The 14,711-nt window shown below is 40.3% G+C and overlaps 1 protein-coding gene across 1 annotated transcript; it reads right to left on the bottom strand.

The window, feature by feature from the left end:
• Window positions 1-141: 141 nt before the first annotated feature.
• Window positions 142-2,930, bottom strand: insb (preproinsulin b). The gene is made up of 3 exons (XM_035942894.2): window positions 2,652-2,930; window positions 1,114-1,316; window positions 142-413 (listed from the first exon to the last, which is right to left on the bottom strand). Exons 2-3 carry the CDS (start codon window positions 1,301-1,303, stop codon window positions 268-270), a joined length of 336 nt encoding a protein of 111 aa, XP_035798787.1. The 5' UTR covers window positions 1,304-1,316; window positions 2,652-2,930; the 3' UTR covers window positions 142-267.
• Between the last annotated feature and the right edge of the window lie 11,781 nt (window positions 2,931-14,711).

The raw sequence follows: 14,711 nt of genomic DNA, 5'->3' as shown, positions 1-14,711 counted from the left end.
TCTCAGCCATGTGTGTCCTCAGCCAGTAGAGAGCACTCTAGGACTGCAGCCACAGGTTGGCACACAGCAAAAGGGTACTTGCAACCCACTCCATATACCAACTACAAAGAACACACATTCACATCTTTGCAGAGAGGAGCCTTGGGTTATGGGTCATGAAGCTTTATTTCCTTCAGTTGATAAGACATAGCCAGCAAGTATGAGGCCAGAAATTGACTTCGGGACCTTTTTACAAGCTATGAGTAGTGCTAGTTGTGGAGTGGCGAGTCACTCGCAGTAGCCCTCCAGGTGGTAAATGCTGCATGGCTTATGGCAGCACTGCTCCACGATGCCTCTCTTCACCTTGGGCTCATCCCGGCCAGACAAAGCCCTCCACAGCCGCTGCTCCTGTCTGGCCCTTTTAGACAGGAACCCTTTGAAGTGGAGAAAGTTTCCATAGCCCTGTGTTAAGTCCTGCTGCTGCTGTGCAAACCTCCAGTTCCTCAAAATACCATTTACTGTTCACACTTTAATGGAGACTTAATGGCTAGTTAATCTGATCTCCTCAATCCATTTAGTCTTGTTAGTCTCTACTTCAAGAGGAGAAATGATGGACTTCCAACAGAGGCATATCATAGCTTACACCCCTAATGTTAACTTCAAAACATCAATAGAATGTTTGAGGCAGAAGATCCAAATAGTGCATTTTGGGAATAACATAACATGAGTGACTTCACAAGGTTTGTGATGAATGGATTTGACACATCATAGATGTTGAAAGCAACAATAAGAAGCCCAAAGCCTGGCCACACGACTAAGCTCAAATGAGGCCAGATAGAGGCTTTGCACACTAATGATGGTTCGGACAAATATATAGATCCAGCTCTGTAAAATTTTCAGCATGTTGTCCCTAAACATTTTTCTTCCAGCTAGTATCCAATTTGGTATTTTCATTAGGCTGAATCTGAACTTTGAACATGATGTGCAGAGACTGGAGACACAGAGCCAGACTGGGGTCTTGCGGTTATGTCATGCTGTTCCTTTCTGAACTCCCGCCATCAAGAGGTCAATTAAAAGTTATTGTGCACAAGTCAGACAAGTAAAAAAGTGTTCCCAGATTTAATGCGGCCTTACCGAGCAGATGTTCCAGATCCCGCTTTTGGTTTCGGTTTGAACTGTAATAAAATCCCCGTTCTCCACACACGAAGTAGAGGGCATCCACCAGGCGGGATCCACATAGGTGCTGGACGGGGTCCGAGGGCACCCCTGGGGAGTAGAGCATCAGCAGTAACAGCATGGACGCCGTCCATCCTACCCTGGCCATAGGAGGGAGACCACTTGGACAGAGCACAAAAAGAAAATTTCACACAAAATAATAGATAGCCGATCAAATTGTAACTATAATTCGAAAGTGAATCCACCTGTAAATGCTTAATACGGCCAGGCCAGATGAATGAAAGCTAGAGGATTAAGTGATGTTGGAATTTGATCAGACCTTTTTTGATGACACTCAGGCATTACAAGACCACTTTCTTTTAATAACTTTAGTTATATTTTGCCTCGCGCCTGTGAAATTCTACCAGATTGCTCCAAGCTGAGTATAATTGCACAGAGACAACATGGAGGGCACATAGCAATACCCCTACTCAAAATAAAGGCTTTGAAGTGAGTAGAAGACTGAATAATTTATTCTTTCACTGGAAATCAAAGGCCAGGATGAAAAGCCACGGTGAAACAAGGTCTGCAGAAGACTCATTGTATGACATTTGTCTCAAATCTCAAAATCTTACAAATTAGAATGGGCCTAAGCAAGATTATAGAAAATGAGTTCAAAAATAACAGCTTGATGATCAAGTCGTCTTCATGCTGTTCTTCACAGGTTGTAATATGGAGATGATACTACATCTGAAGAATTTAATACTTTTCAAGTTAAAATCGACCCGAAAACTGTATGTTTTCATTTTGGTGTTTGACATTTCATTGTTCATATTTGCAAACAGCATTTTAGACATAAACCATGCATTATGTTTAATGTTATTTCTACTCAACCCCTATTGAAGTAAATTGAAAATTGATTTTATTTTGATTCCCTTGGCTTTACTTCTATCCCCAGTTGAGCCTTATTTTATAATAGTAGCAACAACTAGAGAATACCTTTGCCCCAGAATCACCAATGGAGATATTGTCAGTGTCTCCTCAAGGTCAGTCCCCCACCTTGCTCTCCAGCTTAGCAGTGGCAGTGCTTAAGAGTGGGAAAGATTTGTCCAAAGTTGCAGTACTGTTATTAATCAAATCCCATTTGTGATGGATATTCTCCCAGGTTTAAAGTTCAGCTCCTGTTTCAAGGTGAAAAACATATTTAGCAGTCATTTAGAAACTATATAGACCTTTTGTGGACATCTTATAGTGCACTGCAGATTATTGGATTGAAAATGAATCATTTTAACAGTGTCTTTAACAATGCACCTGTGCCAGGCATTACAACATTGGCAGTACATTCCATCAGGCTCACCACTCCTCAATCCCTCTTGGCTGAGTGCCAGGCTCCTTGGCACAGTAGATGGGTTGAATTATACATCCTGCCCATGCTAGACTTTATTTTCTTCCTGGTTATTATACACATAAATTTTAACAGTTGAAATCTTCAGGGAATACAGAGAAACTTTGCTTACCTGTGTCTGAGGCCTGAGTGCAGCAGAGCAGCTGGTGGTTACAGATGAAAAGGCCTGTAGGGCTATATAGGTACAGAGAACATCTCCACTTGGCTACCTTTGCCCTTTATAACTCTCCACCTCCACCTGGCCTTTGTCAGTCTCAGCGGAAAACGCTAAGGTCCTCTCATTAACTCCCTGACCTGTAATCATGCTGATCTGCTCTTGAGTGGCACTACGTCATTTAACTGAGTGCGGACCAACAGCACTGGGATAAAGTTGAGTAGGTAGTCACCCAGAGCGGTACCCAATTCAATCCCGGCTGTATGCTAGCCTGACTGACACCGTTCACAGGCTCACAGACAAACACCATATGTCATGTTCTGGTCACGTAGTGTAGATTAGAGGACTTCCAAGTTCATCACTGACCACTAGTGGCATGCTAAGGCATTGTATTGTAAGTCCTGTGAGAGTAATTATTCATGCCGTTTTCTTGAAAACAAAAAAAGAATGACAGTTTATTGGATTATCCCTCTTTATTCCTACAAAATATGCAGAATTGAATGTCAAGTTGACACTTTATTGGAAACATTAAGTAAATGTATTCAGCATTACTGGAGTTAGTGTATTTATGCGTCATTTACATTCTGATGTTTTAGCTTCCCGCTTGTAACAATATGCTGTGTTGATGCTAATTTCTGGAGCTGCCTTTTAATCATGTGCTTTATCACAACCTGCTCTTTTAAATCCAGCTTTGCATCTATGTGCACAGATAATCCGCATTGCGATGTCGGCGCTGACAAGTAACATCTTCCAAAAACATTTAAGACAAGATATCTGTTCATTACGGGAAGTCAAAATGCACAATGAATCATAGATGTAACTCTTGGAGAAAAAAAAGTTAGTCTTCTTTATTGCAGTTTTCAGTCATGTCTTTCATACAGCAGCTGTTCTTTATACTGTCGGTGTGTCTCTCTGGTGGGGAGCCAGATTTAGATGAGAGGTGACACTGTATAATTTTATATGAAATGATGACTCCATTGTCAGGCCCTGGATGCAGAACATCTCGGTTCTGTCACCTCTGACGGTTAATTTTACTTTTAATATGCGTAACCGCTACTAGGTAGCATTCTGTGCACAGTGTTTTGTTGACACCTTGTTAAAGATAAACACAGTTGTAAATGTCAGAGTCGGTACCTTTTAGTTTTACACACTTTTCTTTTTAATTAGGTAAATTAGCTTTTCAGTTGGGTGAAACGTTTGTCATACTTAATTCCTGCTTCTTGTTTTTTAAATTAGATTTTACCCTGGAACTTTGAATTAAATGCATGTATTTATGTGAGATTGGTAGGCATCACTGAGACTGAAAAAGAAGCAACAATTTAGGAAAAATCACCATTTTCCCATAATTACTTTTAAATAATTCTCCACTCGAGGATGTAATGATTACTCTTAAACATCTAGATCCCTTATTAGTCCACTTAATTTTCTACCCTTCCTTTTAATTTTAACACAAACTGTACAGCATCATAGCAACAGATTTGGTTTGCTTTGTTAAATAGAAGGATATTCCTCCATGCAAGTTTCCTCACAATGCTGCAGTAAATGAGAAGATGGACTCATTCAAGTACCTTTTTTTTGGTTATTGAATAGCACACTAATTAGTTTATGCTTGTCATATGAGGCTGAATCTTCACCTTCCTGCTACAAACAGAAATTAAAGCCTTGGACTTGGACCATGTTCTTGGAGTGTCTCCCATTGATAAGCCGTGAATTGTAAATGACTCAGAATATGTGCGTATTATTCTTAAAATGGCCTTCTTGTTTGTGCCTTATGTAACTATGCTGAGGCTCTGCTGGTTTAATTAACTCAAAGTGTAAAGAAAGTGTCTTCAGCTTTATTGAAGTCCATCAACCTTTCAGATCCTGAAATATATTAGGTGTTTTTAGCTCTGATTTTGGATTTGTGTTCAGTAGCACTTAGAGGTTAGTTTTCCAGTTTTTAACTTCAGAGAATAGCGGTACATATTCATAAATATTGGCATGAAGAATCCAGCAGACAATGAATCAAAACAGATTTTTTTTTAAATGATGCAAACTGTAATTTTCCAATAAACTGAAGAACATTTGAGGCCAACGACTGATTGATAAATTGATCCCATCTAACAGCAGTACGAGAATACATGAAGCTGTTTTACGTTTAAGTAAATTTTTGGTCTCCTACTTATCATTTTTATGTAGGTCTGCGTTTCTGTGCTGCTATTTTGCCTTTCTATATATTGGAAGCCGCACATGTAATTTACTGTTTCTAAAACTTCAGTGAAAGCATGCAATGACTGATCGATTTTTTTCCTCTTCTACTGAGATTAATATGTAATCTGTTCTCATTACAGCTATAAAAATGCAATATGAAAAGCTCTGACAGGATCCTGAAGCAGCAGACATGTTTTAATTGAGAACACTCTGTCAGTGGAAGTATTCCTGTTGAAGCCACCTGTCTGTACAAAACTGATTAAGGCAAGTCAGGAAAATGTGATGTGTGTAATCAGTTTTGATCCCGAAGCAGCCTGTGTTCAATCAAAGATTTAGTTTTTGTTTTGGTTACTTTTAAAGCAAAGGAGCTCCACGTTGCTTTTTCTCTACTGTATAACAGAGGGTGCCGAGGATCCTTATGGCAATAATGAAAAAAAAAACACTAATGTTTTCATAAATGACTTATTAATTGATAAGGAAGGATAAAGAGAAGGAAGGTGGGGCTGAAAATCATTTGCATAGTAGAAATAATATGGTATAAATGCTGTTTTTACTGTATAAATTCTTACATTCTGACAGGCTGAAAATTTTTGGTTACTCTTGACCATTGATTCATTTCTTGGCATCTCACGTTACTTTATGTGGTGATTTAACACAGAAACAAGCCAGACAGCCAGAGCCAGAAAATTTTCATGCAGAAATTTTCCCAGAACTGCCAGAGACTAATTAACCCAAAGTTCAACTTGTTCATTTATTTTTCACTCAGGGAATGAAAGCTGTTCCTAATGAGCAGACAGTGAAAAGCTTGTAAGTTTTTGGTGTTTTGAGTATGTAATTCCATCTTTTTTTCACCCTGACATGATCTATTATTCTTTTAATAACTAAAATACCCTCAAATTAGGGACAATGTGTGTTAAATTGACTGTAGGGTTCTGTAGAGATGATTTGAAGCAGATTCCTAAAAAGGAGACATTTTAGATTTTAAATGACAGTGGAAGGAAGGCAGGTCTTTGAAAAAAAAATCCAGCTAATGCAAGAGGGGTCTTTGGAGGAAGTGATAAAAGAAAAAGGGCGGGAAATAAGCTATCCAGCACCTTTGCGCTGTGATTTGAGAAGGTGTTGAATGTAGAACCAGGAAAGGTCCAACTTCACCGTGCTTTGAAACTCATTCCTCGAGGGAACAGAGCAAAGCAGCAAGAGCAGCGAACAACAGGCACATCCTTTCTGCCCCGGTCGCATGGCTGCTTCAAACATGTACATCAAACAGCAGAGGGCTAGCAGGCACCCCAGACATACAGAGACAGGCAGAAGTTTGGGTGGAAAGTCGGCTGGGTCCCTAAGGTGCTAGTTGCATAACTCCTCTCCGCTTTGACTGCGTTTGAGGAGATAAAAGGGAGCGAGGAGTTCAGCCGACTGAGATGTTGTTAATCTGCTCTGATCGTGAGCCTTTTTACTCCCATAATTATCCCCGACTTTCTGAGGAGAGAAACTGAAGAGACTTAGAACATCAAAAAATCGTTGACTGACGCAGCAGACAACAGAAACAGCTTGGATCATTATGTTTTTATGTGAGAGCTCGAACTGAAGGAGAAGGCAGAAGTAATGAGACAGGTTTCCATAAGTCAACTCCGAGAAGTAGATCCAAAGGCTCTGTAAAGATTCATCCGCTCTTAGATGGAGCAAATCTTCAAATATTGAACAACTGCTATTAAAAATTACTCCGAGCTGCAAAAGGAAAACACCCAAAAAAGTGCCAAGGAAAAGAAGACAAGAACTGGCTCTTATATGTGAAGCTTTGGCAAGGGCAAACAGTGGGGCTCCTGGCAGGTCAAGCGGCCCTGTCATCGTTCAACACTGTGCCATGCATATGTGAGCACACACACACACACACGCACACACACACACAAAAGACAGACTGGACACCTCCTCCTGTTCCAGACACTGCCCCTCCATGTGTGTCACGGCCTGCTGGCTCGGATCCATGACAGAACGCTGTGGAGTTTCAGGAAGCGTCGGTTTGTGTGTGAGTGAGAGGGCTGCCCTGCTGTCTGCACTCTCCTGTCCTGCCACTGACAGTCGCTAATGCAGTACTAACCTCTGTCGTGACCCACTTTGCTGTGGCATCTCTGCGCAGACCCTCGTGGAAACGCACACATGCTAGTAATGAATAAAAGGAATGAATCGCCTCATGATTTTTTTATTTTTAGTGCACACACAGCAGATTAGAATTAGACGAGGATGGGTTGGGAAGCAAGAGCGCGCTTTGACAGCTGAGAAAATGACTACATGTTATAAATGTGACAAGCCCCCAAGAGAGAGGTGAAGGAGGACAGAGTGATGGCCATTTTGATTTTCAGCCCAGAAAATAGATTTCTAGTTAAACCCTCATGTGACCAACCTTTTCAAGTCAAGCACAGCACAAGACATGAGAATTTCATTTAGAAGAGGCATTTTTCTAGGTTTTTTTTATAGTTTGATGGATTGATATGAGAGCTTCTTGCTTCCTTTCTGTAGGGAGTTTTTTTCTTTTTCTCACAGCATCTGAAGGGAAAAGGAGTGTTGTGGCTTTCTGAATTGTGACCCTCCCAGCTGGGTATTAGATCCTTCAATGCACCAGTAAGAGGCAGCATCCACTTGAAATGTGCTTGATCTCTTACATTTCTCACCAAACTGGAGTGTTCACTTTAGCTGGGGATTGATGTAGTAATGCAGTTTTCACCTTGCTGATGTTGACAGCGTTTGACTCCAGTTTTATAGTTTCATCTGTCTTAAGACTGAACGCCTACAGTAATAGTGTCCAGGATTGGGTTAGATTACTGACAAATATAGTCAGTTACTGTATGTATATTAATTAGTAACATAATCCACTGGGATATACATAAAATGAAAAAAAAAATCTAATCAGAATACTAGCTATTTCTGAATTAAACGTTGGATGTATTGCACCATATACTCTCAGAACATTCTCAAGACAAAAATGCATTGTGTATGTTTAGCATTTACAGTTAGCCATATGAAATGACCTTTATATAAACAATACTGGCACAATTTTCAGGTGTACTGTTGTTTTTTTCTACAACACTTTGGATGAGATTTCTTTTGTATCTGTTTTTGTAATGTAGAAAAGTAATACACTCCTATTTAGCTGACAATTTTAACTCCACCAAGTAGGCGGAGCTATGTGACGATCAGCGTTGGTTTGTCTGTGTGTCTGTTGGCAATATTACGGATTTGGATGAAATTTTCAGGGAAAGTCGGAAATGACACAAGGACCAACTGATTAGATTTTGGCAGTGATGCAGCTTATAGTCTGGATCCATGGATTAGTTAAAGATTTCTGTATCATTGCCAGATAGCAGCACGGAGTCACTGTAACCATGACAACAAGTGAACACTACATCAGCTGCCTGCTGACGATCACATGATTGCATCCTACTACAAATCCACCACTGCGGACTTATTGGGATTTATCCGTTGGAAATAATAGAAGGAACAATTGATTAAATTGTGGGGGTGTTTAGTTCCCGCTGCCCGCTACATATTTAGGTGCGCTCTCTGAGTGCTTTTCTTGTGTTAACAGTGACTTAACTAATATTAATTTATTGTGTTTAGATTTATGTACTGAGTATTGATTTATAAATAATAAAGTTCTTGATTCCAAATTAAGATTTGACATTTTTGCGAATGTGCTAATTACTAGCCAACCCTGCTAGGTGGGGTTTGGATGATGTTCATTTTGTCGTTGACTATCATAGGTTAACGTTATTTCTTTTACACCGACAAATCGAAGATCCACTATCTGCAATAATGAGCAACTTTTTCATGGAGGACCTAGAAACCCAAGCCATCCACACAGCACCCACACACTGCAGACCCACACTCTGGAAACGACACGTTGATGACATCCTGGAAATAATAAAATCTGGACACAAAAAAGAACTTACCGATCATCTGAACAACATGGACGACACAGGAAATATACAATTCACGCATGAAGAAGAAGTAAACCGGACCATTTCATTTTTGGACTTAAACATACACCACAGACAAGACGGCAGCATTAAGATCACAGTTTACAGGAAACCTACACACACAGACCAGAACCTCCTCTGGACATCAGAACATCCCACAGTTTACAAACTATCAGTAGTTAGAACACTTCATGAACGGACCAGCATCATAACAGACGATAAAAACAAACAAGAGGAAGAAAAACACATCAAGAACGCACTCACACACTGCCAATACCCGACATGGGCCATCAACAAAGGAAAACAACAAGCTAAAAACAAAGTAAAAAAACAAACAAAAGGAAACACAAACAAAACGCACACAACAACCAGACAATAAAAACAAAGACACAATCACCATCCCATATATCCGTGGGATAACAGAACCCATACAGCGCATAATGAAAAAACACAACATCAACACAGCAGTAAAACCACATACAAAACTCCAGCAGCTATTAGTCCATCCCAAAGACAAAATAGAACCGGACAATAAATGCAACATCATTTATGAAATTCCGTGCAAATCTTGCGAGAAAACATACATTGGAGAAACAGGCAGATCATTCAACATAAGAAGAAAAGAACACCAGACAGAATGCGAAAAGGAAACAACTTGACGACTCACAAGAACACAAAAAGAAAAAGCCGAACAAGAAAACAAAAAATCAGCCATCAGGGATCACTGCAAAAGAAATAATCACATCATGGACTGGGACAAGGGGAGGATTGTAACATCGGAGACCAACAAACATAAACGATGGATCAAGGAGGCCATAGAGATCAGGAAGCGGGCGAGCTGCTCCATGAACCGGGATGAGGGGACCTACACCCTCTAATACCTGGGACTCCATCCTCCAGAGACCACCTGACGGCGGGGGGCGTGGCCTATTTGACAGATTCTGACAGATCTGTCAGATAGGCCACCTGATAAAAAGGACACGTCAGCACACGTCAGATGACGCTCTGAAGAAGACTGCAGTTGCAGTTGAAACACGTCAGCTAAGGTAAAACCATCCTTTCTTCGATTTGTCGGTGTAAAAGAAATAACGTTAATCTAGGTGGGTTTATATTTACATCATCACATTCAACATCAGTATACTACTCCACGTTCACAATGACAATGCTAACATGCGGCTGTTTTGCAGGGAAGGTTTGCCGTTTTTAACAAGCAAAGCACAAAGATTCTTGGAATTCATCAACTTTGAAAAATTTTGGTCATAAACGTGGACAAATCAGATTTTTCTCCAGACATTGGCATATACTGGAAAGTTTGGGAAAATTCTGTTGAATTCACAAAGGAGCATGAAAAATTTCTTGGCAGTCCATTCAATCTGGTTTCATGTAGAACAGTATATTAGAATAAGAACGGAGCTGATCATGTGTGTAGATATTGATAATCAGTAGAAATTTTAATTTTCGTCACGAATCACCTTGTAGTGGTTGTGTAGGATAAATGGAGTTAAATCTTGAGGATTATAGCAAAGCTGCGCACCTCGAATGGTTAAGCGCATGTGTATGTGTGTGTGTGTTGTGCGTGTGCGTGTCTGCATGTTTGCACAAATCGATATGGCTGGTATCACTCCCCTGAGTCTGCTGTCTCCCCTCCGCTCTGAGAGATAAAGTAGAGCAAGCAAACCTACAGGCAGACATATGAGTGGGATTAACAGCAGGCGCTTATTTGGGAGAAGAAAAGAGGCAAAAGCTAAAGATATAAGGATTTCAACACTTTTCATTATTTGGTGGAGAAAGTGTACAGCAGGCACTGTCAAGGAAAAGGTCAAAATCAATCAATCCAATGTTCTCTGTCAACCTGCCTCAAATTGCATATTGACTCGGTGTAACAGTCTTCAAACTGCTGGATTAGATGCATGTTGACAACTTTAATGCTGGAGTGCAGCCTTTCTGGAAGAGTATCTGTATGCTGTTATTGGGTATCTCAGGGAGTCTGAGTTGATGGTACTAAGCCCAGAGTTGTTCATTTCGCTCCTCCCTGTGCAGCCTCTGCCTTTAAAACATTCTCTCCTGCATTGTGCCAGCGAGACAGTTGCTGGTGGTGGTGGAGCAGAATGCCAAACATGTCTGTGTTTGTGTGTACGTGCATGTATATCTGACACCTGAGACTTATCTCGATCTGTAACTGTCTGCTTTCTGCAGGAGCTGTCAATGCGATATATATAAAACGGCGTGTAGTTTCAGAGAGGGGTTGTATGTTGCCTTGTTGGCATCCGCTGGGTTTGCATATAGCATGTTGAACAGGAAGTACCAGCTTTGATATGTTGATGAGAACCTTTTATGTTGTGTGTCTGTGTCTCGGGGAGAATGTGTGTGTGTCTATGCATGTGTTTTAGTGTTTTGCTCGAGAGCAAGGGGGAAGATGCTTCAGATGTGTTGTCCTTTCATTCCACAGTCCTCCTTTGAGGTAAGAGGATCCCACGGAAACTTAACATTTCATTGTGGCTCGCCGCAGATAAAGATTGAATTATCTGTGTTCTCCTTAAATCCCCATTCAATTTTTTTAACGTGGATGAAAGATTTTGTCTGTGGTGCCTGGGGAGCTGTGTACCCCGCTGTTTGGTAATATCTGAAATTAATTCCTCCACCCGTTCCCAGTTGTGCCTAAACAATTCAAGGGCAGTGTTAGATCCTCAAATTGAGAATTTACTGAAAGGCCTTTGTACCACAGCCAGTGATAGTGTTTTTGTTAAGCATAATTCCATTTATCATTACTGTGTCCTCCCACAAACTGGTTTGTATTGCCCCAACAACAAATTATATGTGACGCTCAATCACAAGCCTTGTTACCCATTAATGGAAGTAATTTCTGCTCTGTGTTAGAGCAAGAAGAAAGAAGAAGATAATTCTTTGAAGTGAAAAGCAGAGGTCTCCCTTCTGAGTCGCCACAAAGAAGAATTTCAAGGAACAGAAGGCGGGGTGGGAATGGAGAAAGGTGAAAGCAGAACATTCTGAGGTTTTTGTTGAAACCATGCAAGAATACTTAATATTTTTCCAGGCAGGGGTTGCTCCATAATTCAACAGTATCTGAACCTCAGCCTCTCATCCAGACAGTATTCCACTATACACCAGCCCAATCACCTTGTACACTGTGTGCTTGGCCTTTGACCTTGCTTGGAGGATGGTTGCCTCGAGATGTGAATCGTCCTGAATGCAGATCCTGCATCCTGGTCTTTATTTAACGGGCAAATATAACAAAGTGTAGACATGGCTAATAGAGTTTGGCAGCTATACTTTTAGATGAGGTTAAAGGGGCTTCCTTTTCAACTCCATATCACATTTGATGGGTCTCCAGTGAATAAGCCGATAGTTCATCGCCGTATTTGTAGAAGTAAGAGTTTCCAATGATACAGAAATGAAAGCGATGCTATTTTTCATTTTGTTTCCTTTTCAAAAAATGAAGAAATGTCCTCTGCAAAACCTCTGAGAAATCTTCAAAAATGTTTGAACTTAAGAGCTATGGACGAGTTTCCTCATGAATGCATCCCTTTTTTCTTCTTTTCATGTATGTACATATGGTTAACATATGCACACGCATGCATCTGATGATGATTTCACACTGTTGCACTGACTGACAGTTAACAGCAATCCTCCGAGATACAAAGGAATGTGGCAACCAAAGCAAAGAAGATGAAATACAATTTTAAAAAAAAAGAACCCAAGGATGCACTCAGTGCATCTTAGTGCATTACACTGAAGAAATACAAACTTTGTTCACAAGGAACAGTTCAGTTAAAATTTAACAAAATTTTTATGGAACTTTTTTTTTGTCAAATTGGTGCAGCACATTAAGCTCTTAAAGACTTATGATTGCTATTGCAAAGCTGTAAAAGGAATCTTGTCAGCAATATTAGCTTTCCTTTGAAGTTGTATTTGTGGCCATCGGATGAAATGTGAAGTCCAATAGTCACTCACCTTTTTGCTCGAATTTGGTCTCTGCCAGCTAAAAAAAAAATGTGGCTCTTTACCCACTGTCTATCTACAGTTTGCTGCTGGTAAATTAGCATACGGCTGGGCTATTAAAGTAGTGTTTTTTGTGCATGTGTTCTTTTTTCTTTTAAAAAGCTGCTTAAGTTGAAAATGTCCCTGTGCAGTGACAGTAAATCTAAAGAGTTGTGTGCCTGTTTACGAAAGGATTAAAAAGCTTTGTTAAGTTGAGAAACTGCTGATTTGGGGGATATGTCTTTATGGTTTTGTCAGTGCATGATATTCAGATACACGCAGCCATTAGTTGCATAGTTCATATAAAAATACTAATTCAAGCAGCTTTAAGTTTTTAGCTACAGCGCGTGTAATCGAATTGGCAGTGTTTGCAGGACTGACACATTTGCCATCTTTCGCCTGGGTGAGTCTCATTCCTGTGGGTGGTGACCTTTTCAGCAGGAAACAATATTAAAGTGAGACAATTCCATAGCAAGTCATTTTTGTAGTTTTACACATTAATCAACAGGATAAAGTGAGTAGACAATGATGCACCTCAGAGGATTCCACATAATTAGATTTGGTTACTGTCCACGTGATTCAACGTGTTCTGCTGCAGCACATGTAAACAAGAAGAAACAGGTACCTTAGGCAAGCAAAGAATCCCAAATGTGCGGGAGGTGAAACTAACTCAGAGACGAGGGTAAATATTAGTCTGAGGTCTTCACGCTAACAACTAAAGGATGGAGAGGGACTGATCTATGACTCAGAATGTGTGGAAAGTTAACATTTCCGGCTTTAGGTGTTAAAACAAGCAAAAAAAAAAAGAGCTTTGATAAAGCAAACAGCACTGGTGATTTAGTGCAGCCAACCTGACTTGTCACAGAGCCAATCCTTCTAATAGAACCACTCTGATTTATCACTGAGACTCTCCACAATAGAGACTGTAATGGGCTTTACTCATATTTTTATTTTATGAAACATGATGAAAGGGGTCATGATGGCCATTAAGTGGATTAATGGTATGTGTTGGGTAAAGAAGATGCTATAAAGCCTTAAAAGTTAATGCTGTCATCTGCGGACTGCTGTCCTGATGGAGTGGGAGGGGCCACGTGGAGCTAATAGATATAATTCAGCCAGGTAATGTCGGATCACTGGGGGGCAAGATGGATATCACTTGGCAATGTTATGGGGTGTGTCGTGGTGTGCCGGCACATTTACGCAGGTTATTTATGCGCCATAATGAAGAGCATAATGAAAATTGGACACAACTATAAATATGAGCAGGGAAAGCGTAATGTGGAGGGATAATCATTGATGCAATTAAGATGTCGTACACATGCAGTGTGAGCCTGGCCTCCCCTGACTTTCTCCTCTTCCTTTCACCAAGGCTGTATTTTATCCTGAAACATCACATTTAATCAGCCGCGAGGATGTCAGCATAAATCCACCGGTCTTGCACAAGGAGGCCGGCATTTTAAATATGTTAATGCCAAAGCAATAAAGTCTTTGGCTAATCTATCGCCGAGGTTATTGACAACTATTATTAGACTGTTAGTTGTATTTCTTTGTCTTAATTGGTCTGCGGGACACTGTGTTCGCAATGTGTGCAGTCCAGATCAGTCCAGCTGTACATTTTTTTTTTTTGTGCTTCAGCACTTTCAAATTGAAATAAAATTATGGATACTGCATTAAAGTGCCAAACCTTAGCTTTAATTTGAGCAGGCTTACATCAATATTGAAAGCACTGTGTGCGAAATAAAGCCCTTGTAACACATTGTGCTCCAAGTGCAAGGTTTCAAAAGTAATTCAGTGTTAGTTCATGCACAATGGAGCTCACATGTGGCTCAGAATTGATTGAGAGTTGTATTATGTTCTTGCT

Source organism: Amphiprion ocellaris, chromosome 13, assembly GCF_022539595.1.
Source record: "Amphiprion ocellaris isolate individual 3 ecotype Okinawa chromosome 13, ASM2253959v1, whole genome shotgun sequence".
NCBI lineage: Eukaryota > Metazoa > Chordata > Actinopteri > Pomacentridae > Amphiprion > Amphiprion ocellaris.
This window is presented reverse-complemented; position numbering and strand designations above follow the sequence as displayed.